Source organism: Caretta caretta, chromosome 13 (genome assembly GCF_965140235.1).
Source record: "Caretta caretta isolate rCarCar2 chromosome 13, rCarCar1.hap1, whole genome shotgun sequence".
Classification (NCBI taxonomy): domain Eukaryota; kingdom Metazoa; phylum Chordata; order Testudines; family Cheloniidae; genus Caretta; species Caretta caretta.
In genome coordinates, this window is record NC_134218.1 from 4,380,811 (window position 1) to 4,406,361 (window position 25,551).

Genomic DNA, 25,551 nt, shown 5'->3' on the forward strand with positions numbered 1-25,551 from the left:
CTTGCCAAACAGTCATAAATGTACAGCTGGAAACCCGTTCCTACATCAGTGGGGAGATGAGTTGGGTTACCCCCAGAATTTCTATTACAATTTTTGAATGAGGCCTGAGGAAAAATGGTTTTCAGTTTACTAAGAAAATCTAAGCTAAGGAAAATGTACATCAAAATGTAGAAATTTTAAAGAAAACTTCAAGCCAGAGCAGCTCAGTCGGGCTCCAGATCCACTGACAGGAAAAAAGGAGCTTGAGGAAGAAGGGATACATGCTCCTGTATAAATCTCCCTGCGTGAGCTGTACTTAACATGGTTCCCTCTTATTCCAAAATGAATAGTTCTGATACTCGGGTGGGCTTCAACAGGCTGTCTCCGTGGAGATAATTTAATTTAACATGGGAAAAGGTCATTCAAGATTCTGAACCAAACTCTCTCAAGTGATATTCTGGGACTCCTGGACATCTATCATGTCTCAATCAGTGTGTAAAAAAAATCAAGACAATGTGTTTTAGCAGCAATTTCCCAATTTATTGAAACTGATTGATTTTTGCAAGTATGTCTAAGCTAATCCCATCACATAAAGTAATCATAATCAATAGGCATACCTTTGGCATGCCTAGGCAGACAAGAAACTGTGAGATCAACTAGAAAATAAGGTAATATTTACCTGAACTACATTTACAGAAAATCAGTACAACACACAGTCATGTTCTCCCACTGACTTCTGATTACTAAAATCTCCCCACCTCCCCAAAATATTAAACACATCTCCAATACAAACACAGGTTTATAATAATTAATATAAAGTCAGTATAATATAGAATATTCCCAGCAAAAAAAAAATAGTCAACAATCTTCAAACACTGTCTTGGTGGGTTTTTTATTTTTAGTTTTATTTTTGTAGACAGGTTTAAAGCATGTTGAAAAATAAATATATATGAAAGCATACACACAGCACTCTTACTATGCAGAAATTCTAGAAAAGGCAGAAATCCAGAACACAATATAGAATCTAAAAATAAAAAGAACCATTAAGTATGGCTTTCTCAAGAGTTGCACATGTCACAGAATGAGCTAAAATAAGATTATCTTTCATAATATTGCAAAAAATTCCAGTTTTTGCATTTTATTGGAGGTTTTTTTTTTTTTTTTTATATTAAAGGATGATGTGCAAAATTGGAAGCATTAAGGTGGATCTTTTTCACACAGGTGCCTATTCAAAGATGGCAGTGTTCTGACCCAACACTCTACTGCAAATTGAGAGTCAAAATATACAACTTTGTCAGGAACAAGAGTTTGATACATAACCCAAAGTAATAAATTCCCAAACATACATATATATAAAAAGTCAACTGAATGCGATTTTCACTTTGGAGTTGCAGAACATTTAAAGGCATAATTCAAGATACAAAACATAAAATGGGACCTAATGCTAAAGTAGGCTTCCTTTTGATAAGAAAATATTCCTTTAATAGTCCAAACACTATTTGTTTTTAAAAAGAGCCAGTCACTTCGAAAACCTTCATGAGACATGTCCTACTTCTCATCTCCCTGCAAAATCATTCTGTATCTTTGTGAGGTTTTATGGTGACCTTAAACTTTAATATATAAAGAAACAATACTTAAATATATATAAATTAGGATTTTTGTTTAAATGACTTTTTGAAAGAAACAAAAAGTGGCCAAGAACCTAAGTTGCCTGTATTGTTCAAGAAAGCTTTTAATGCAGTATTTTACGAAGGTCTAACTTACTGCATCATTTAGCATTCTTTAGGTATTTATTCTGAGCTGCATAGATAGTGTATATAAAACTGAAGAAATGCATTCAATCATTGAACTGCATGAGAAGTTAGCAAAGCTATATTTGAGATGCTCTTTGTAGTCCTGGCCCCATTTTATATATAAAAAAGATAAGAATAATAAAGAGATTCAGGGTACAGTGATCACATATTAACATATAAAATTTTTTTTAAAATTACACACATTTCCACTGAGATCAAATGTTTTATTTTTTCATTAAGGGAGTTCTTTTCTGAAACTAAATCTGCATTTTATTTCTTTATGTATTTAAAGAAAATGAAATTTAAAAAGGGAACCTCAGTAAAATATATAAATTCCTGAAGGGAAATAGAAGAGTGGATGCTAAAGATTATTTGAGCTAGTGTTGGATAGAACAACATTTAGGCAGAATTTCTTTACACAGAACAGCAAAGAGAAATTTATATAGGCAGCAAATTACACAAGTATCTGGACACAGAAAAATGTGAGATATGGTTGGTAAACTCTAAACTGGCACTCCAAATTTAGAAAGTCAAACACCTGCACGAAGTTGTGCATTTGCTGACGTCTTTGTGGGACTGGGCCTGGGGATGGACCTGGAAATTGCTGGTCTCTTTCCATGCTTAATTTCCTGTTTTCAAATCTGATTTCTTTTAATTTTTACATAGATTATCCCTGCAGTTAAACACAGTGCAGCTTCAGATTTCAGTTTATAACATAGAAGCGAAGTAACTGGTAAAGTTGTATAGAGAGCCCCCCTTTTCATCTGATGGAAAGCATCACCGTTTTCAAACTCACTTTCTTTCAAAAATAAAATCCCATGTCTCTCCCCCATAGGGTGTGAAAGTTTAAAAAGCAATTCCTTAAAGGTTTTTAATTTCCAAATCTGCACACCTCCATCAAAAACAAAGCACTTAAAAGTATACATCACATATTAGAATGATTTATTTGGTATATATATTTATTTAGTGTAAGTTAGTAATATAGACGTATGCGCTATATTATAATTTTAACATTATAACAAGTTAGCTTTTTGTGGGTTTCTCTTCTTTTTTTGCATCCTCAGTTTGAAGAGCACAGAAGTGGCACTGGTAGAAAACATTTATGAAAGCCATTTGGCTTCTTGTCCACCATTTTAAAAAAAGGAAAAGAAAAAGGCAATATAAAATATTTCCAAATAAAACACAAAATAAAGCTAAGCACCCCAAAATATTAATACAAAATCAAGTTTGCCCAAAAGGGGGCAGGGACAAGGGAAAAAGTCAATTCAGGATCAATACCTTTTGTTTCTCCCTAAAACATACTAGCTGAAGATAGTGAATTTGTATAGTGGAGTCAGGGTGGACGAAAAGTGGAATGTAGAAACTGAAGGTTTGTGGTTTCGGGGTTTTTTTTTTTTCCTTTCTCCATTTTTAAATAGATTTAATATATAAAAAGCCAAGCTACAGGTTTCTTTAAAGTACTGTATGTATTTGTCTATATGTAACAAGTGATTGCTGGAAGTCTAGGGAAAAAATTAATATTTACAGAATAAATGGCAATAAATCCACAGCCTGCATATCTGATAGGTAAAAGCAGTCAAGTTCATGAAACAGTGGCCTGGTTTTATAATCAACACAGAGTGGACACAACTGCTGATTTCTTTTGCATTTAGAAAAAGGGATATAAAAAGGTCCAATCTTAAAATATTGGGGGGGTTTTAAACATAGTTATAGGGCTTTATAACAAGCTAAAATGCAAAAACAGCTTTTTACAGTTTCATAAAAATGGTTTTATATGACCCTCCCACACTATTCCTTGAATATTTAAAGAATCTGGTTGCCCATTTTTGTCAGGTAACTTTCTCAATCCTAAATATTAGCCTAAATATCACACAGACAAGTGATCATAGAGCTTTGCTTTGAGCTAACAATCGATTTAAGACCATGGATTGACTTAGAAAAACATTTTTCCAAATTACTGACAAGTACCAAACTTGAACAGCAATAATTCTGGTGCTTATGCACAATGTGAAAGTATAAACCATTGTGAGTGGAGTCCCAAAATTTGGGGAGGAAGAAAACATGCATAGGAAAATTGGGGAGATTTTGGTTTTTTTCCTTTTCAAGAAACTGAAGACAACTGCAGAGAAAGGAATAAAATACATAACAATGGTGATATGACCCTTCAAAGAGAGCAATGCCTAAATGTCCAACTATTCTAGGTAGCCAGGTGGGTAGGTTCCTGCATTATCACACTTCACTGGGAAGAGATTCCTGGCACCGAAGAGCTGAAAAACCTAAAGATTTGATTACTTGGATTTTGTACAGTAAAATCTGCTTTTATTTTACTCCCTGGGTAGAACCATGCTTTCCATTTTTTTAAATTAAACTGCAAGCACTTATATTGTTTTCCCACAAGAAAGTACCTTTCCCACAATTGGGGGGAAAATAGCACCTTTTAATAATTTGGCTTCCTAGGTTTAACTGGTTGCCTCTTGGTCTTGTTTGTGGCAGGTTTCAAGACCACCATTAATCATACAGGTTGTATAAAAATCTGCTCCATAGCAAGAAAACAGTGAGGTCTTCAGCTTTTTTTTTTTTTTTTTTTTTTTTAAGCACCAAAAGCATAAAGGTGAAAGGTTCAGCAGAAGCTTTTATTATGAGCAGGACACTTTCATTGAGTTTTTTATTTAAATGTTGTCATAGGAAGGCAGCAGTGGCCAATATGAACTGAACTATTTGGAACACACCCATGTAAACTCTACTGTATAAGAGGAGATGCTCTAGTGGAGAAATATGGTTCTCTAAAAGGGAAGGTTTACTTACTTGGAACCAACAAAGGAAGTTTTACTTAGTCAGTTAAACATACGGACTACACCTACAAAGTAAGTAGGAATGTTTCAGCTTGGCAAGGATGAATATAACAATTTGGGAAAAATCTTGACTTCAGAGCCAGGATTTCTCCCCTAGTTCCTTGAGTTATCACAATTTGTAATTCATTTTGCTAAATGACTTGTATTTACTAAAATTTGCATATAAATATGAAAAAGGCAGTTAGTTGACACCTAAGGAAGAAAGGTGACAACTTTCATGTAAACCAAGCAACTGGGTACTAAACTCTATGCGTCTTTTATAGCAAAAGAAATCTTATGGAAACACCAACACTCATTTCAGATAATAGAACTAAACAAGGTTGGAAAACTGGATACTGTTAAGATGCCAGTGGGCCCAAGTAATTTCATGATCTTTAACCTAATGGACTATTTGGGAGTTAAGATCCCATGTTATGAAAGGGGTTCTTAAGGCTGCAGCCTGAATTGCTGTTTGATCTAACAGGCTCCATAAAAAAAATCCATACATTAAAAAAATTAAATATTTAAATTAATTCTTTGCGAAAGGCTTGGGTTATATGGAGAAGCCCTCAAACACACAGGTCAGTTTATTTACATGATACTAGTTTGTAAGTAAGTCCACTGCTGCTGTGAATTTAGAACAAACAAAACTTTAAAAAAAAAACAGTGGTTTGGGACACAAAACCTCCCTGGTATTTAATTCAGGGTGGGGAAGGTTTATAAAAGGAACACATGCTTTACACTGTCTCCTAGTCTCTCTCTCCCCCCTCACAGTGCTTACATCTTCAGAAACTCTAAGTCACTTGCATGCAATCTGATTTGCTCCCACAGAGAGGCAAAGACAGACAATCATATTTTTCCATGTGGGAGAAGGGGAAGGGGATGTAACTGATGCCACTAAAAGTGACACTTACTAATACAGTATCTGAATGGTACAGATAAAGGACTTGTTTGTTTAAAAAAAACCACAAACAACTCTTTTGCACACATGGACAACAACAAGGCTACTTAGTTTTTCCCAGCACACTCTGTCTTCCCTCCCTCCCCCTACAAACAAAATCTTCCCCGATTCCCTAAGAAATCCAAGTAAAATCCTTGTCATTTTCTCCAGAGTTCTCTTGCTCCTGTGGAGAGTCGACATCTTCTTTGTCATCTTCTAGAATCACATCATCTTGTGAAATTCCTACATCATCTTTCCATTTTATATCATCATCATCCCCCATCTCTTCATCTCCCTCCACTTTCATGTCATCTGGATCCTCCATGTACTGGCCTTCACCAGGATACAATTCATCTGGAGAACCTTCTCCTCCATTCTGATCTAAGTGGCCTGTTATGCCTCGACCAGAGCAATCGGCACAAACTCCATGGCGGCGGGAACCATGCTTAATTCCCACGCTGGCTGCAGACATGAACACTCTGTTGCACACTTTGCATACATATTTTTTATCTTTACTGTGGACCTAGGGAAGGAAAAAATAGAAAAAAATTAAGGCAGGGAAGATGAAGCAGAGAATTGCAAATGTGGTCCAAGAAAGAAGAGATGCTTTCCGTTTTGCTGTAAAGGGAAAAAAATAATGTAGCCCGTAACTGTCACTGGCTGGTATTTCGAACAGAAATGATGGGTACCAGGTATGACTTTTATCCACTATATTTCTACTAGTATTAGTAGGAAGGTGTTTTACAATGCAATGGAAAATCCTTTTTTTGAAACACCTCTGACTGTGAAACCAATCATTTCAGCCTAAACCTCCTTGCTTCTCTTGGTCTACATTTACCACAGGGCACTAGAATGCACACATTCCTAAAATTCCTACTACATTTTGAAAGTCTCATACTATCTTAAAATAGCTGTCACCAGATGCTAGTTAAAAGCTACCCAGAAATATGTCTCAAAGATACAACAAGAATTTCAGTGTTTGCTATTGGTCAGACAAAGGAACGGTCTACCTTAGGAACATTTTCACTGGTGGTGTAACCATGTCAGTGTAGTTACACGGTGCAAACTGCTAATGTAGCTGCACTGCACTGAAGTAAAGTAAGGTTTACTTTGGCAATTAACCATATTAAGTCGTGCCTTTGCAAACCCTGTCTTGGATTGGTTCAGTGCATCTGTGTGAGAGGTGTACCCTGCTTTAGTTGCAGTGACACAATTACATTGATTAAGTTTTTCAAAAATGTTCCCAATGCAGACAGGCTCAAAGGTGGTAACTTATCAACAGGTGTCAGGATACTGTAACGCATGAATTTAGCGGTCTGTATTCCATCGTTATCACCATCACCATAGGCTAAAGAATAAAAATCTAATCAATGTACTCACTTTAAAACAAAACAAAAAACCAAACCACCTTCTAATGCACATCAGCTTCAAAATTTGTGTCTACTTTGACAGCTGAAGAAGGTTTATCACAGAAGTTTCTGTTTCTTGAAAGAGTCACACAGCATTCCACGGTATGCATCCGATGAAGTGAGCTGTAGCTCACGAAAGCTCATGCTCAAATAAATTGGTTAGTCTCTAAGGTGCCACAAGTACCCCTTTTCTTCACACAGCATTGTGTGTCTGAACATGGCATTATGCACAGCTATTACAGTTACAGAGTACGAGCAGCAGTGGAAAAGTAATCTGCAGAATTTATTCAGAGGGAGAACATTATTCTAACTGACCCAAACGTCACAGTATAATAACCAGAACTAAATACTTGAAGAGTTTGTGTGTTTAAACACAGCTCCATACAAAGTATGCTAATACACGTAATCTCTGCCTTAGTGCATTTTCACTTTAGGCAAAGCAAGGGAGCCTATTTACTCATTAAACTCATTTGCTACACTCCACTCTTAAAGAAAAGAACGTATCAGTGGGGTCAGGATTACTGAACTCTACTTCAGTGGAGTCACACCAAAAATAATCTGGCACACGAACACATGCTTTTAAAAGTTCTTTCTGTTAAGATGTTACAATGCCAAGAGGTCTCTGGAAACAGCATTCAAATCGATTGTGACTCTCTATTCTTTGAATTGATGGGCCTACCATGTCCACCAGAGAAAAGATGTTTTCTGTTTGAGGGCTCTAAGGCAATTAAAACTATGCTGGCTATGCCACGAAGTTATAGTAAGGAACTGATGAAAAAACCCCAAATTAAAAGCTATACTTTGACCTGACAATCTGAGTTTAGAACACACGCTTCCTCACATTGAAGTCAGGTGGTGAGTTGGCTTTTCCACACAAAAAAGGAGATAGGAGGACAGATACCAATGCAGCCCAACTTTCATTAGGCATAACTTGATCCAAAGTTTTTGCATGACTAAATCTGAAATTAATCTGAAACCAGTCAGGAAATGTGCCACATAGAAAATGCCATAGAAAGATAAAACAAACAAACAGGTCAATATAGAGCTGTGCCATAAGTCACCTTTGAACAGGAGATGGCAGCCTTGCAGCTGAGCCACTGGTCTGGAATTCAGATCTGGGGTTAATTCCCAAATCTGTGGCAGACTGCCTGGGTGAGCTCGGACAATTCACTTCATCCTTGTGCCTAAATTACCCGTCTGCAAAATGGGGATACTACCTATTTCCTTTCTCCCACCCTTCATCTGCTCTGTCTGCTTCGACTGTAAGAGTAGGTGAAGTTGGTCAGTTTCTTCTCTCTCCAAATACCTTTAGTTCAGCTGGGTAACCAATAAGGAAATTGAATATTCTAGTTGTAAGCACTCCGATTAGCCTATGATCGGAATAGGAGCATAGGAATTGCCATAGAACAACTGGTTTGGCTTCAGATCCAGGAAATGTAGATCTTCTGTGACTCAGTTAAAAATGTGTTTAATTGACCTTCTTTCTGAGTAAAAAAATGTTTTCACGTTGATGAGCCCAAATGCCTTTGGGAGCAAGGAAGTGGAGCCAGCACCACGAGAGCTGCCAGCAGACAATTAGAAAGTGGTCCATGGTCCTCAGCCAACATTTTCCCAAGGGGTCTCAACTTCCCAAGATGTGATTACGCTTGTTCTTGCTACAAGTTTTTGGGCCACCGTGTCCCCCTTTTAGTCGATACACCTTATATGCAACTATGTCAAGAGCACACACAGTATATGGGCAGTGCCTCCCCATATCCCCATGCTATCTACTGATTCAGTTACTGTGTTTCTAACCTTTCTGTTTGCTCACTTTACTCTCCTTTTCTGTGTGTTTCTTTTTTATACACCTCCTGTTACTCCCATTCCTCCTTTTTCCTGTCCATTTTTATTAGTTTTTGCTCTCTTGGTTTTTTCTCTCCCTTCCCCTTGTTCCTATTGCCTATTCCATCAATGACCAGAAAGCTACGCTGCTTGTGATGGAGGTGAATATTTACTGCTTTCATGTGGCCGAGACTCTTGTTCTCACAACTGAGCTGTGTATTGCGAGGAGCGACACACACAGATTGGACCAGCAAACTGCTTCCTGACCCTGCACTCCCCAGCCATGAGCTGTATCTCTTAGCCCTGGTCTACACTAGGACTTTAGATCGAATTTAGCAGCGTTAAATCGATTTAAACCTGCACCCGTCCACACAATGAAGCCCTTTATTTCGACTTAAAGGGCTCTTAAAATCGATTTCCTTACTCCACCCCTGACAAGTGGATTAGCGCTTAAATCGACGTTGCCGGCTCGAATTTGGGGTACTGTGGACACAATTCGATGGTATTGGCCTCCGGGAGCTATCCCAGAGTGCTCCATTCTGACCGCTCTGGACAGCGCTCTCAACTCAGATGCACTGGCCAGGTAGACAGGAAAAGAACCGCGAACTTTTGAATCTCATTTCCTGTTTGGCCAGCGTGGCAAGCTGCAGGTGACCATGCAGAGCTCATCAGCAGAGGTGACCATGATGGAGTCCCAGAATCGCAAAAGAGCTCCAGCATGGACTGAACGGGAGGTACGGGATCTGATCGCTGTTTGGGGAGAGGAATCCGTGCTATCAGAACTCCGTTCCAGTTTTCGAAATGCCAAAACCTTTCTGAAAATCTCCCAGGGCATGAAGGACAGAGGCCATAACAGGGACCCGAAGCAGTGCCGCGTGAAACTGAAGGAGCTGAGGCAAGCCTACCAGAAAACCAGAGAGGCGAACGGCCGCTCTGGGTCAGAGCCCCAAACATGCCGCTTCTATGATGAGCTGCATGCCATTTTAGGGGGTTCAGCCACCACTACCCCAGCCGTGTTGTTTGACTCCTTCAATGGAGATGGAGGCAATACAGAAGTAGGTTTTGGGGACGAAGAAGATGATGAGGAGGAGGTTGTAGATAGCTCACAGCAAGCAAGCGGAGAAACCGGTTTTCCCGACAGCCAGGAACTGTTTCTCACCCTAGACCTGGAGCCAGTACCCCCCGAACCCACCCAAGGCTGCCTCCTGGACTCAGCAGGCGGAGAAGGGACCTCTGGTGAGTGTACCTTTTAAAATGCTATACATGGTTTAAAAGCAAGCATGTGAAAGGATTACTTTGCCCTGGCATTTGCGGTTCTGCCTTTGCAAAAGGTTTCTGGGGAGGGCAGCCTTATTTCGTCCTTCATGGTAGGACACTTTACCACTCCAGGCCAGCAACACGTACTGGGGAATCACTGTAGAACAAAGCATTGCAGTGTATGTTTGCTGGCATTCAACCAAAATCCGTTCACGCGGTGGGAGGAGGCAAAATGCGACCTTGTAACGAAAGCACATGTGCTATGTATGTAATGTTAACTTTCAAGGTTTACCCTGAAAGAGTGTAGCCACTGTTTTATAAAATGTGTCTTTTTAAATACCGCTGTCCCTTTTTTTTTCTCCACCAGCTGCATGTGTTTCAATGATCACAGGATCTTCTCCTTCCCAGAGGCTAGTGAAGCTTAGAAAGAAAAAAAAACGCACTCGCGATGAAATGTTCTCCGAGCTCATGCTGTCCTCCCACACTGACAGAGCACAGACGAATGCGTGGAGGCAAATAATGTCAGAGTGCAGGAAAGCACAAAATGACCGGGAGGAGAGGTGGAGGGCTGAAGAGAGTAAGTGGCGGGCTGAAGACAGGGCTGAAGCTCAAAGGTGGCGGCAGCGTGATGAGAGGAGGCAGGATTCAATGCTGAGGCTGCTGCAGGACCAAACCAGTATGCTCCAGTGTATGGTTGAGCTGCAGCAAAGGCAGCTGGAGCACAGACTGCCACTGCAGCCCCTCTGTAACCAACCGCCCTCCTCCCCAAGTTCCATAGCCTCCACACCCAGACGCCCAAGAACACGGTGGGGAGGCCTCCGGCCAACCAGCCACTCCCCCACAGAGGATTGCCCAAAAAAAAGAAGGCTGTCATTCAATAAATTTTAAAGTTGTAAACTTTTAAAGTGCTGTGCTTAAAGTGCTGTGTGGCATTTTCCTTCCCTCCTCCACCACCCCTCCTGGGATACCTTGGTAGTCATCCCCCTATTTGTGTGATGAATGAATAACGAATGCATGACTGTGAAGCAGCAATGACTTTATTGGCTCTGCAAGCAATGATTAAAGGGAGGAGGGGAGGGTGGTTAGCTTACAGGGAAGTAGAGTGAACCAAGGGGCGGGGGGGTTCATCAAGGAGAAACAAACAGAACTTTTACACCGTAGCCTGGCCAGTCATGAAACTGTTTTTCAAAGCTTCTCTGATGCGTACCGCGCCCTCCTGTGCTCTTCTAACCGCCCTGGTGTCTGGCTGCGCGTAACCAGCAGCCAGGCGATTTGCCTCAACCTCCCACCCCGCCATAAACGTCTCCCCCTTACTCTCACAGATATTGTGGAGCACACAGCAAGCAGTAATAACAGTGGGAATATTGGTTTCGCTGAGGTCTAAGCGAGTCAATAAACTGCGCCAGCGCGCCTTTAAACGTCCAAATGCACATTCTACCACCATTCTGCACTTGCTCAGCCTGTAGTTGAACAGCTCCTGACTACTGTCCAGGCTGCCTGTGTACGGCTTCATGAGCCATGGCATTAAGGGGTAGGCTGGGTCCCCAAGGATAACTATAGGCATTTCAACATCCCCAACAGTTATTTTCTGGTCTGGGAATAAAGTCCCTTCCTGCAGCTTTTGAAACAGACCAGAGTTCCTGAAGATGCGAGCATCATGCACCTTTCCCGGCCATCCCACGTTGATGTTGGTGAAACGTCCCTTGTGATCCACCAGAGCTTGCAGCACTATTGAAAAGTACCCCTTGCGGTTTATGTACTCGGCGGCTTGGTGCTCCGGTGCCAAGATAGGGATATGGGTTCCGTCTATAGCCCCACCACAGTTAGGGAATCCCATTGCAGCAAAGCCATCCACTATGACCTGCACATTTCCCAGGGTCACTACCCTTGATATCAGCAGATCTTTGATTGCGTGGGCTACTTGCATCACAGCAGCCCCCACAGTAGATTTGCCCACTCCAAATTGATTCCCAACTGACCGGTAGCTGTCTGGCGTTGCAAGCTTCCACAGGGCTATCGCCACTCGCTTCTCAACTGTGAGGGCTGCTCTCATCTTGGTATTCATGCGCTTCAGGACAGGGGAAAGCAAGTCACAAAGTTCCATGAAAGTGCCCTTACGCATGCGAAAGTTTCGTAGCCACTGGGAATCGTCCCAGACCTGCAACACTATGCGGTCCCACCAGTCTGTGCTTGTTTCCCGAGCCCAGAATCGGCGTTCCACAGCATGAACCTGCCCCATTAGCACCATGATGCATGCATTGGCAGGGCCCATGCTTTCAGAGAAATCTGTGTCCATGTCCTGATCACTCACGGGACCGCGCTGACGTCGCCTCCTCGCCCGGTATTGCGTTGCCATGTTCTGGTGCTGCATATACTGCTGAATAATGCGTGTGGTGGTTAATGTGCTCCTAATTGCCAAAGTGAGCTGAGCGGGCTCCAGGCTTGCCGTGGTATGGCGTCCGCACAGAAAAAAGGCGCGGAACGATTGTCTGCCGTTGCTCTGACGGAGGGAGGGGCGACTGACGACACGGCTTACAGGGTTGGCTTCAGGGAGCTAAAATCAACAAAGGGGGTGCCTGTACATCAAGGAGTATTTCAGGCAGGACTGCACGGAGGGTTCCAATAAGAAATGGTGCACCTAAGTTATCGTTGTTATTGGAACAAGGAGGTTAGCCTGGCCTCTGATTGATACATGGCTAGATTTACCTCGCTGCACCTTCTCTGTGAGTGACTGCAGTGTGACCTAGAGGAATGAGTCCCCTAGACAGGGGAGGAGGCAAATGAGTACAAAACAAATCTGGTCTATTTCTTGTTTTGACCCACTCCATCTATCTTTTACATCTTTGGCTGGCAGCAGACGGTGCAGAAGGACTGCATGCCATCCACATCTCATGGCTGCTTGGCAGAAGATGGTACAGTACGCCTGCTAGCCATCCCCATCTCTTGCCTGCCTGGCAGAAGATGGTGCAATACGACTGCTAGCAATCCTCATCTCTTGCCTGCCTGGCAGAAGATGGTACAGTACGACTGCTAGCAGTCCGTATCGCCTGCCTGCTCACCATAAGACGGTTCAATAGGACTGACTGCAGGACTAAAGAGAATGACCTGGTCAAGTCACTCCAAATTTAGTCCCTGCGCCCATGTCTGCCCAGGCGCTCCCAGCCGACGCGGCCAGGAGCACCTCGGACACGATGAGGACGACTACCAGTCGTATTGCACCGTCTGCTGCCAGAAGGCAAGGGGTTGCTGCTACTGTGCAGCAAAGCCGTACCGCGTCTGCCAGCACCCAGGAGACATAGGGTGACGGTTACCTGAGCGGGCTCCATGCTTGCTGTGGTATGGCGTCTGCACAGGTAACTCAGGAAAAAAGGCGCGAAATGATTGTCTGCCCTTGCTTTCACGGAGGGAGGGAGGGAACGGGGGCCTGACGACACGTACCCAGAACCACCCGCGACAATGTTTTAGCCCCATCAGAGCGCTCCATTGTGACTGCTCTGGACAGCACTCTCAGATGCCCGATTGTTTGCCATTGCTCTGACGCTGGGAGGGGCGCTTACAGGGTTGGCTTCAGGGAGCTAAAATCAACAAAGGGGGTGGCTTTACATCAAGGAGTATTTCAGGCAGGACTTCACAGAGGGTTCCAATAAGAAATGGGGCACCTAAGTTATTGTCCTTATTGGAGCAAGAAGGTTAGCCTGGCCTCTGATTGATACATGGCTAGATTTACCTCGCTGCACCTTGACTGCAGTGTGATCTAGAAGAATGAGTCCCCTAGACAGGGGAGGGGGGGGAAGCAAATGAGTACAAAACAAATCTGGTCTATTTCTTGTTTTGACCCACTCCATCTATCTTTTACATCTTTGGCTGGCAGCAGACGGACTGCATGCCATCCACATCTCATGACTGCTCGGCAGAAGATGGTACAGCACGACTGCTAGCAGTCCGTATCGCCTGCCCGCTCACCATAAGACGGTTCAATAGGACTGACTGCAGGACTAAAGAGAATGACCTGGTCAAGTCACTCCAAATTTAGTCCCTGTGCCCATGTCTGCCCAGGCGCTCCTGATCGACCTCACAGAGGCGACCAGGAGCACCTCAGACATGACGATGACGGCTACCAGTCGTACTGTACCGTCTGCTGCCACAAGGCAAGGGGTTGCTGCTACTGTGTAGCAATGCCGTACCGCGTCTGCCAGCACCCAGGAGACATAGGGTGACGGTTACCTGAGCGGGCTCCATGCTTGCCATGGTATGGCGTCTGCACAGGTAACTCAGGAAAAAAGGCGCGAAATGATTGTCTGCCCTTGCTTTCACGGGGGGAGGGAGGGAACGGGAGGCTGACGATATGTACCCAGAACCACCCGCGACAATGTTTTAGCCCCATCAGGCATTGGGATCTCAACCCAGAATTCCAATGGGCAGCGGAGACTGCGGGAACTGTGGGATAGCTACCCACAGTGCAACGCTCCGGAAGTCGACGCTTGCCTCGGTACTGTGGAAGCGCTCCGCCGAGTTAATGCACTTAATGCACTTAGAGCATTTACTGTGGGGACACACACACTCGAATTTATAAAACCGATTTCTAAAAAACCGACTTCTATAAATTCGACCTTATTCCGTAGTGTAGACATACCCTTAGCAGCTTTATGAGGGGCCCATCACAGGGCCAGAAAGGCTACCCATTTCTTTACCCCTAGCAGTATGTTTGCAGTGATAAATTGGTCCTGCTTTAACTACTCCGTTGCTCTTCTCATGTGGCACCTTACCCAAGTCGGGAAACTTAACATAATCCATAAGTGTTGCTAAACAGAATGACTAGAGTCTGTTCAAACAACTTAACTCTGAGACTAGGAGTATTGTGTTCTTGATACTCCCAGCTGCCTTGAACTTTGAGAAACAGAAATCATCAGAGAGCTTAGTGCCCTCTGGAGTGGAGTGCTTGACTACAAAGTTGATTACAAAGTTAATGTGAGGAAGTGTTGCTCTTAGATATAAAGATTCGAGAGAATTTTTTGTTGAGTCTGGTGTTACATTCCCAGTTTCTGTCTGTTCAAATGCCTTAGTGGTGGTCAAATGCATTACAGGGGATGGGAATTATTCAGGAAACCCTTTTTCTCTGAGCTGGGACAGGAAATTACATATATTTGGGGATTCAAACTTGGATGTCAGTAGTCACAGTTCTCAATCTGACAGCACAGCATCATCTCCTGCAGGCAGCAAGAGTTTGGGCACTTCACCCACTCTCATGTGCATTTAGCCATGGCACCAGCTGTGTTGGTTACAGACAATTCATTTAGAAAGCACCGAAAGAAGAAAAAAGTCTGCTATGTACACTTGATTTGTGCTACAAGAATTCTTACTTTCAACTGAAATTAGTTGATTTCCGGCTGTCTGTTTTTATTAATTATTTATATCACCTGGGGACCCCAAACAGGTTGTTATAGTGCCTGGGTCCCCAACCAAAGTTGGGGCTACGCAGTTTTAGCTGTTGCACAAATATATAATGAGAGGCTGTGCCCCTTCCTCAAAGATCTTACAGTCGAAGCAGACAGAGCAGATGAAGGGTGGGAGAAAGGAAATAGGTAGTATCTCCATTTTGCAGATGGGTAATTTAGGCTCAAGAATGAAGTGAATTGTCCGAGCTCACCCAGGCAGTCTGCCACAGATTTGGGAATTAACCCCAGATCTGAATCCCAGACCAGTGGCTCAGCTGCAAGGCTGCCATCTCCTGTTCAAAGGTGACTTATGGCACAGCTCTATATTGACCTGTTTGTTTTATCTTTCTATGGCATTTTCTATGCGGCACATTTCCTGACTGGTTTCATATTTAGTCATGCAAAAACTTTGGATCAAGTTATGCCTAATGAAAGTTGGGCTGCATTGGTATCTGTCCTCCTATCTCCTTTTTTGTGTGGAAAAGCCAACTCACCACCTGACTTCAATGTGAGGAAGCATGTGTTCTAAACTCAGATTGTCAGGTCAAAGTCTAGCTTTTAATTTAGGGTTTTTTCATCAGTTCTTTATGAAAAAGTTAGGGCTTCTCTACACTTACCGGGGGACAGATGACGGCTGATCACTCTCCCGTTGACATTGCATCGTGTGAACCCCACAGTAAGTAGATCTAAGTATGTCACCTTCAGCTACGTTATTCACGTAGCTGAAGTTGCATAACTTAGATCGATCTCCCCCTGTAATGTAGACAAGGCCTCAGTCATGCTTCTGCTTTGATCAACATTGAGTTCACCAAAGCCGGTGCATTCTTACTCCTATTGAACTACACGTTATTCCATGTTCTGAAATATTTTTCAAGATGGGTTCTTGAAAACTATTTGAAATACTATTGTATGTATTACCATATGTATATGAAGCAAACTCTTTTTTAAAAAAAGTTGGATAGTAGACCCATCCTAAAGAATGGATCTTAAAAGCGATTTTAAATGATCTATGCTGTATCCATGTATGCCGTTCTGTGTTACTGAAAAGATTTTCAGGAATCAAAACATTAACAACATCTCAGGAGATGGCAAAATAGGTAGATGAGGGGAGGTCCTCAGGGCCAAGAGAGCCAGAAGTGACGCAATATGCACCAAAATGAACCATAACTTCAAACAGAAGTCCAGCAACCCAAACTTTTAAATGATTCTCCCCTCCACCCCGCTCCTTTTCTACATTTGATAGTCCAACTGGAATACTCAGAATGATGCACACAACTGGATTTTGCCATCAAAACATACTATTTCCATTCCCCCAGTTAACTCAAAAGATGTACCATCTAAAACAAAGGCACGTATGCTGTTTGTCTTCAGTGGTTGAAAATGACCACTTTCATGGTAGACAGACCCTATTCTTATTGTATTTGATAATAAGGATATTCACCAATATTTCAAAGGGGAATAACTGCCCTGGCTGCAACTGCACCAAATCCTAATGTAAAAAAGAAAAATATTCCACCCCGAACTATAAAGATCCAGGGAACCAGCTGGCATGACAAGGTGTCTACAACGGCAAAATTAACAACAGACCTTAAAACCTTTGTGTCTACAGGGGACAGAGCCAGCTGCTTGGATGTGCCTATTGAACACCAGAAGACTAACATCCAAAGGAAATAATAAAGGGACATCTCAAGGAGCAGTTGGTCCCAAGGCCAGATGGCTGGGCACTCATCCGAATGGACACATACTCATGGAAGGAAGTAAAAGACGGTGGGGTTTTAGATACCATAGCAACTGATAACATAAGCCCCTTGATCATTCTGGTTTAAGTGGTATGGGCTAACTGCCACCTTGTATATAAACACCACCACTTGGCAAGCTAAGACATGACACTGGCATCTGCTGCAGGCAGGCAACTGCCTACCAGCTGACTACATACAACTCTTCCCAGAAAAAGCAACTGAACATTGTTTCAGAATGCACGTGTGAACAAAACAAGCTGAATTCACAATGTAGTATCTACATTAAAAATGTCAGTTTATATTTTTAAAAAGCTATAGCTTCTACAAGAAGTTGGGTGCTCAGCAACAAGGGAAGCTGTTATTTTTCCCTCACAAAGCCACTAGATTTAAGTAATTTCTGGTCACTATGGACACTGCAACTAGCAGGGGTCAGAAAATTTTTAGCAAAAACAGGGACAACCCAAAGGGAAAAACAAAACAAAAAACCCAACAGCAAACAGCAGATCAATACTTTTTGCTGAAGCCATTTAGAAATATTTGATTATAGGGCTACACATTTTCCTTGCAAGGTGGACATCCATTTTTGGAGACAAAATGTGCATTGCAACCTCAAGGAAAGCGAGTGGTGACGTAATGTTAACTGATACATTATCCATTGGTTACTTTTGCTATTACATCTAGGCCCTCCAAAGTAAATGGTCATTTTAAAATAAAATAAATGAACCTTATTTAGAATATGTATTTCTCAGTACACATCTATAAATCAAATAGAAGAAAGGAAATATCAAAGACATATTTGCCATCTCAGGTCATGTGTGTGTTTTTCAGAAGCACAGCTGTTTATCAAACTCCTCTTTAAATAGAAATCACACTAGCAAAACTAACTTTTTATAGACAGTGTTTTAAGGGACAATATCAGATTTAAAACAATATTTTTAAAAATTAATGTCCTTACCTATGTTAATGTTGCATACATTACTAAAACTAGAATCTGTGCTGTTCACACATTTTGTATTTCTCTCAACCTGGACAATGAAAATATATCTGTCATTTTTGTTTCTAGTTAATTTCACTGTCAGCTTCTTATGCTCTAACACAATGGAAAAGTATCTGAGAAGCAAGGAATGCAGGGAAAATCTTATTTGCTTAAAAAACTTGCTCTGGATTTTAAAAAGATACCGCATAGAAACATTTCTACAGACCTGAGGTTATGTAAAAGCTTTAACAAACAAAACAAAACACATTTTTAAAACAAAAAATTGGGCTAAACAAAAACTAACTCAGGCCCTTTAAACCTTGCACATTGATTGAGGAACTGAAAGAAGCAAAGGCTTTGCTGGTTTAAACACATTTCCTTTTCTCTACTTCAACTTTTTACTCTGAGATGTATGTCTGGGAGTTATTTTTATAACAGGTGCAGTTTGCATTTGATGCACAACAACATTCATCTCCACAGTTCTACCTGCAAACTGGCACTAAGAAGCACAAACGTCTGACATATCAGGAAAATAAAGTTACAAGACAAATAAGCACAAGGAACAAGATTCCATGGGTTTCCCTCCCCATATTCAATTCACACAACCCCCAACACCTCCCCATAAGTGAAGATGAAGATACTGATTGAACTAGTAGCCTGTGGAAAGTGATGCTGTGCTAACTGGAAAAAAAAATCCGATGAACATAAAACTATCCATTTTCTGGAGTCTTATACACAATCTTCCCCTGTAGGGCTCTCACTTTTGTGAAAATAGTCAGTGGGTTCCTCTGTAGAGATTTTTGTCAGTAAACCTGATGGGTCCATATTGTAACATCCAAAAAGCGAAGTGAACCTACCTAGTGCTTCTTCATAGAAGGAACAATGGTCTGAACCGAAACCAATCATGATTTTTAATTTATTTTAATTGTCATTTTCACTGTCCAGTTCGGGGCACCACCACACGTTAGGGAAGATGTGGATAAACTGGAGAGACTCCAAAGGAGAGCAACAAAAATGATAAAAGGTTTAGAAAACCTGACCTATGATGAAAGGTTAGAAAAACTGGACATGTTTAGTTGTGAGAAAAGGAGATTGAGGGGGAACCTGATGAGCTTCATGTTAGGGGCTATTCTAAAGAGGACAGTGATCAACCGTTTTCCATGTTCACTGAAGGTATGACAAGAAGTAAACCGTTAATCTATAGTAAGGGAGATTTAGGTAAGATATTAGGATAAGCTTCCTAACTATAAATGTAGTTAAATTATGGAATAGGCTTCCAAGGGAGGTTGTGGAATCCTCGTCATTGAAGGTTTTTAAGAACAGGTTGGACAGACACTTGTCGGAGACAGTCTAGGTTTACTTGGTCCTGACTCAGGCTGGACTTGACCTCTCGAGGTCCCTTGCAGTCCAACATTTCTATGATTGTTAACCCAACCTTTATCAGTTTCGTTATAAATCAGTTAAACTCTTTGGAATAACTTCGATAGTAGTAATGTTTTTTTTTATTCCATGTGAAACTTTTTCAGGACTTTATCCCTTGCCCTGCAAATCTGCACACCCAGTTTGCACTTTCAAAACAACATGCCTAACCTCTGGCCATAACTGGATTCTGAGGGACAGGCTCAACTGCATATAAAGAAAAGCTACAGATATCTCAGAGATGTCTGATACATCTCCCCACGTATATACTAAAAGAATTTTAACTCCACTTCAATACACCATGGTAGTGACCTGAATGGTCCTTCCTTATAGCAAAAATGGAGATCTAAGATGGATTTGTACAAAACTACCTCAACTTCACTTCTGAAAGACAAGAGAAGATAAAAATATGCTACATTTAACCTGTTTAAAACTATCCACTACAATAGGAAAAAAACCTTGCAAATGTCAGGATATTCAAATGTGTTATATTTAACTTAAACTATCGTTTTAAATCGCCTTTTCAAAATCTGGTGACGGGAGAGAGGATCTCTCTGTGGATATCTGCTGTTTGACTTATAACCAGTAAAACATAAATCAGTCTAAATTTATCTTTAATCTTTTGTGATACCTTAATTTACATGTACTTCACATGGAATCTACATCATCCAAAAGGAAAAGCTGTCTCCAGCTCCTATCTGTCAAAACCCATTAAGGTAAGGGTCTTTCTTAGCCTGGAAGATTTTAGTCAGTCTTACAGCCCACAATCAAGAACTGTTGCTTCTGAAGATAATACATTCCACTGAATTCTCTAGTAGTTGCATCTATTTGCAAATTCAAAATTAAAAAGGTGATAAAAGGTAAAAGCAAGCAAGTTATTGAACTGGCTCTAATAATTTTTTTCAGTGATTTCTCTGCCCAGCACTCTTTTCCCCTTTCTCTCCCATAGTGTTACAAACCAGTTGATGTATGAGAAAGTATTACTATGAAGCCGCCACCATCCCTAAAATTAAAGCTGAAACTGGTGTTTGTGCTACAGACCTGATTTAAGGGGGAAAGGGACAGTGCTGGTCTTGGCTGTTGAAACTATTGTGCTAGAAGTTGACATAAAATTTGTTCTTTTTAAAGTAACACTGTTTCAAGGTGGGGGTTTTTTTTTTGTTGTTGTTGGAGAAAAATGTGAGTTAGTTTTAAATTCCTTTGTGTCAAATTCTAGCCCAAACATTCTGTTTAAAAATCAAACCAAAATAAACTTGGTAAGGTGTTAGATTCTAGCACTTCTAGTTTGTGGGTACTGAATTTATTATAATAAACAGAAATTGCCAGGATATTAACAGGTTTCAGAGTAGCAGCCATGTTAGTCTGTATTCGCAAAAAGAACAGGAGGACTTGTGGCACCTTAGAGACTAACCAATTTATTTGAGCATAAGCTTTCGTGAGCTACAGCTCACTTCATCGGATGCATTCAGTGGAAAATACAGTGGGGAGATTTATATACATAGAGAACATGAAACAATGGGTGTTCCCGTACACACTGTAACGAGAGTGATCACTTAAGATGAGCTATTACCAGCAAGAGAGCGGGGGGGAAAAACCTTCTGTAGTGATAATCAAGGTGGGCCATTTCTAGCAGTTGACAAGAACGTCTGAGGAACAGTGGGGAGGGGGTTGGGGGGGGGAGAACAAACATGGGAAATAGTTTTACTTTGTGTAATGACCCATCACTCTCAGTCTCTATTCAAGCCTAAGTTAATTGTATCCAGTTTGCAATTTAATTCCAATTCAGCAGTCTCTCGTTGGAGTCTGTTTTTGAAGTTTTTTTGTTGAAGAAACCCATTGTTTCATGTTCTCTATGTATATAAATCTCCCCACTGTATTTTCCACTGAATGCATCCCATGAAGTGAGCAGTAGCTCACGAAAGCTTATGCTCAAATACATTTGTTAGTCTCTAAGGTGCCACAAGTCCTCCTGTTCTTCTTCCAGGATATTAAGGTCTTGAAAAAGTAGCTAGTGAGTATGAACAACAATATTTGCAACAATTATATCTAATTTCACTATCACCAGATGGGACTTCATGTCATCTCTACTATCCCACAGTCTCACCCCACATCATCAAGGTGATGGACTGTCAGGTGCAAGAAGTCTAGAAATGATGCTAACAAATGTATGGAAGGGAAAATACCACAACCAAAGAAGGAAATTTGACAAAAACAACCCACACACAATGTCATGTGTTTATAACAACACCGCAGTTGAGACAAGCTAGCAAGTTACAACAGCACACATTGACCTTCTAGCAGCTCTCTGAACAGCAAGCAATCTTTAATTAAATGATAATTCAGCACAACAAGATAGCGGTAGTCCTGGATCAGAATTTCCTTGCTTTTACTGGGTGGTGTATTACTTCAAAAAAAATTGTTCCTAATTATTCAGTCTTTGGCCAACATTTTTGATCCTAAAGATACCATTGCCTCTTGTGCCTTGAAACACCAAAGCCTAATAGGTCCTCCACAGCAGTCTATGTTGCATTAAAAAGTAGTTTAGTGCACCAAGAAGTGAGGATTGGAGTTTGAGATCCCAGCTCAGTCCCTCACCTTAGGGCCAGGAGCACTAAACAGGGTTCGCAAACCACTTCAAATTGTTCTTCAGCAACTCCTCTGGCTGAGTTGGAGGACCAGATGTTGAATAACTCCAGAGGAACAATAAGCAAGATACTGGGACTTTTAAAGGTAGAGAAAACAGGAGAGAGGTCTTCTGCATTCCATAAAAGACTCAGAAGAGCACCAGGGAAAAAAGAGAATACAAATCTAAGTCAGGTGAAGTTCCTTTTCTCCTTAATCACAACAACAAACCACCTTTCTGTTTTCCAACTACTTCAAATGCTCCTACTTACCAAAGTGTGCCGTTTCATGTGCTCCCTGCGTGTGAATTTTTTCCCACAGATTTCACAAGGATAGGGTCTTTCTCCTGTATGGGATCGCATGTGTCTCTTCAGGATACACTGATGCATGGCTGAGAAACTGCAGTATGGGCACTTGAATTTCTTTCTGATGACTGTGAATTCATTTACTGAAAAAGAGCAACCCAAGAGGGCAGGTTACAACTCAAAACATTTCAAATAATCCATTTTCTTGCTTAATTTTCATTAATGTTTTTGCTGTCAGACCACATTCCCACTGTTTTATGCTCTGCATAAGGAAAACATTTAACAAGTTCAATTACGTTGCACTGTCTTTCTAATGTCTGCCTTATTAAGTGGAAGATTTTAACTAGGGTACTTATACTATGTCAACACAGCTGGGAACTTCAAGTATCTTCCCCAGAGAAACTTGTTGATAAGACTGTACACCAGGCTGTCAAATATTTAGCAACAGTAAAAAAATGATGCAATTTCCTTAATGTCTGTTAAAGTACAAAACAAAAGGGGATTATAATCTGCTATAATCCTAAATTATTTTCAGGAATTGGTTGGCCAATATAGAGACATCTGAAATTCAAGCATAGTTCTAGTTAGTGACAGTGCCCTCATGTACTGAAACAGCTACATGCAGAATCAGGTCAGAAATAACTAGCTGTGAAGAGAGGATCACAAATGTGACATATTGATAGCAGTATGTCGAATTTCTCTTTAAACCCCTAAGTAAAACAAATGAGTGAAATGCAGTTTATAGGAAACCAGGTACTGTGGCACTATTGCCATTAATGTTCAAAGATGAAGGGGTGTCTTGGACAAAGACAGAGTTCACCATGCAAGCATTTAACAGTAACCATCTTTAAAGTAGCATACTATTGCTGCAAATATGGAGAGTAGCAGAAAGCAGATACAAAATCTTTAATGAAAGCGCAATTCTTGAAAGTGTGTTCACGGTCCAAATTGTATAATCTTTGCGAGATTAATTTTCTTATCACATTTTCCTGAATGATTTGGAAGAGAATGAATTTTTATAAGTTATTCCTGTGCTGTCAACGTTTCTCCTTTTGCCATCCTTTTAGAGGTAAGTGCACTCAAACTGGACCCCAGGGATACATACAGTATTGACAGCCTAATGGCCTAATTTGCCAGCAGAATGCACATAGAAGCTGTGTTGCTGTTTCCCCCTCCAAATAAAAATGAAAGTGGAACATGCAAAACAAAGCAGGGGAAAACAGAAGATCTGATATTCCTTAATGGAACCCACCCATTATACATTTGGAGGTCATTGTCTTTGTGCATGTAATGTTTGATATCCTCCCACTAGTGATTCTCTTAGTTGCCATTACTATCTGTTAAATATTACCCACTTCAATGACTTTGCCCAAAGCAGTTTTACTGCTAGTAAGGACCTGGATTCTTAATCTTAAGGATACTGGTTTGCATTCAATAAAAGCAAATTCTAGTTGACATCTTAAACCTTGGTGGGCTTAAATATGCTATTGTTCTAAGTAGATGGCAAACCAGCGCTGTGTTTTCAAATGAAGCACTGCATGTAGGAGAGAGAAGGAAAAAAGGGAAGTCTAGTGTCTATTATGGTCTTATGTCACTAAAGGTACCGAGTTAAATTACAAGATGCGTACTCAAATATTACATCCTGCAAAGATCCCAGTAGCTAAGTCAACGCTGACAGCTCTCAGCGTCTCACAGACCCACACCCTTCAAGTGCAGTTGTACTCTGAGAAATGAACTATTTTAAAATGACACCTTTTTACTCAGCAGGCCTGCTCCCTGCGTGTATTCCGTCTCAACGGCTTACTCTGGTGACCAGTTCTTTTTAAAAATTTACTTCTATTTGCATGGCAGAGCAAACACAACGAGAGTGGGAAACTAGGTTTGATTCCTCATGCATACACAGTGAAGACAATCCTTTGAAACCCCATTGATTAGTATGGGGCTGCACAAGTGTCACTGAAGGCTTAATCTGAAGATATTGAGTTGCACAGGAACACCTGGGAACAATTTTGGAAGAATTTTTATTGCTGGAACTGATACACAAGAAGGATAGAAGAAAAAAACATTTTGAAAAAAACTTGACTGTCTCATTATTAAATTTCTAGGGCTAGTACTTGGAGAACCAACCAGTCTTCTTAGTTGTAAGCTGTGAAATTCAAAGTAAAAATCAATTAAACAAACACTGAACCACAGTGGGTTGTGGTTTTTTCCCTCCAATAGAGAGACTTTTTAGACTAGAACCATACTCATATGCAGATGGTTACTTGTAGTCAATGTAACTTATTTCTAAGCATATAGATGGAAAATCCTTCACTTTTTTTGTCCACATTTAACTATTTAAGTGCTGTGCCCTTGATGACAGAGGAAGAATCATATATCCAGCAGAACAGCACCTGTTGTGCTACTCAACACAAAAAGATAGGTCTTGATATTCCATTACTTTCAGTGGAATAATTGAAGAGTAATGCAATTTTCTCCCCTTTTTAAAAAGCATACATAATAAGATAATAAAGGGGCCACCTGTTGTATACTTGTAACCAAATCTGTTACGTTATGATTTCCTATACATTTAAATGTTACTCATTGGTTATATTCTTCTCTCTAGGCCTGAAGATTGTGGATTCAAACAACACCCAAAGACAGAGGCACCTACCCAGTGTTGCAATACACTGTAGGATTAGATAAGGAAGTACTATTAGAAACATTATTCCTTAGGGGATCATTCAACAACCCCTTCTAACTTTTGCTGACTGCCCAGGTAGAAGTTAGAATGCACAGCACTTTTATTTAATGAGGAGGAAATGAACATATTTCATCAGATGCCAAAAGCTAAGCAAGGTCACATTTGTTCAATACGTGAACAGGAGACCAAGCAAAATACTGAGTTCTGTAAATTTTGGTGATTCAAAACGTTGACTTTTTTTTTTAAATTAAATGAAAAAAATTGGCTTTTTTTTTTTTTTTTATACAAGAAAGGATTTGGCTGAAAAATGTTGTCCCACTCTAGTACTAACTGATTGAGAAA

The 25,551-nt window shown here is 40.9% G+C and overlaps 1 protein-coding gene across 1 annotated transcript in view; it reads right to left on the bottom strand.

The window, feature by feature from the left end:
- Nucleotides 1–497: 497 nt before the first annotated feature.
- ZBTB46 (zinc finger and BTB domain containing 46) overlaps nt 498–25,551 on the bottom strand; it is a 114,096-nt gene continuing 89,042 nt past the window's right edge. The window contains exons 6-7 of the mRNA XM_048819400.2: nt 22,494–22,669; nt 498–6,066 (exon numbers count right to left, since the gene is read on the bottom strand). Coding sequence (XP_048675357.1) covers nt 5,677–6,066; nt 22,494–22,669 — 566 coding nt within the window. The 3' untranslated portion in view covers nt 498–5,676. The remainder of the gene's footprint in view (nt 6,067–22,493; nt 22,670–25,551) is intronic.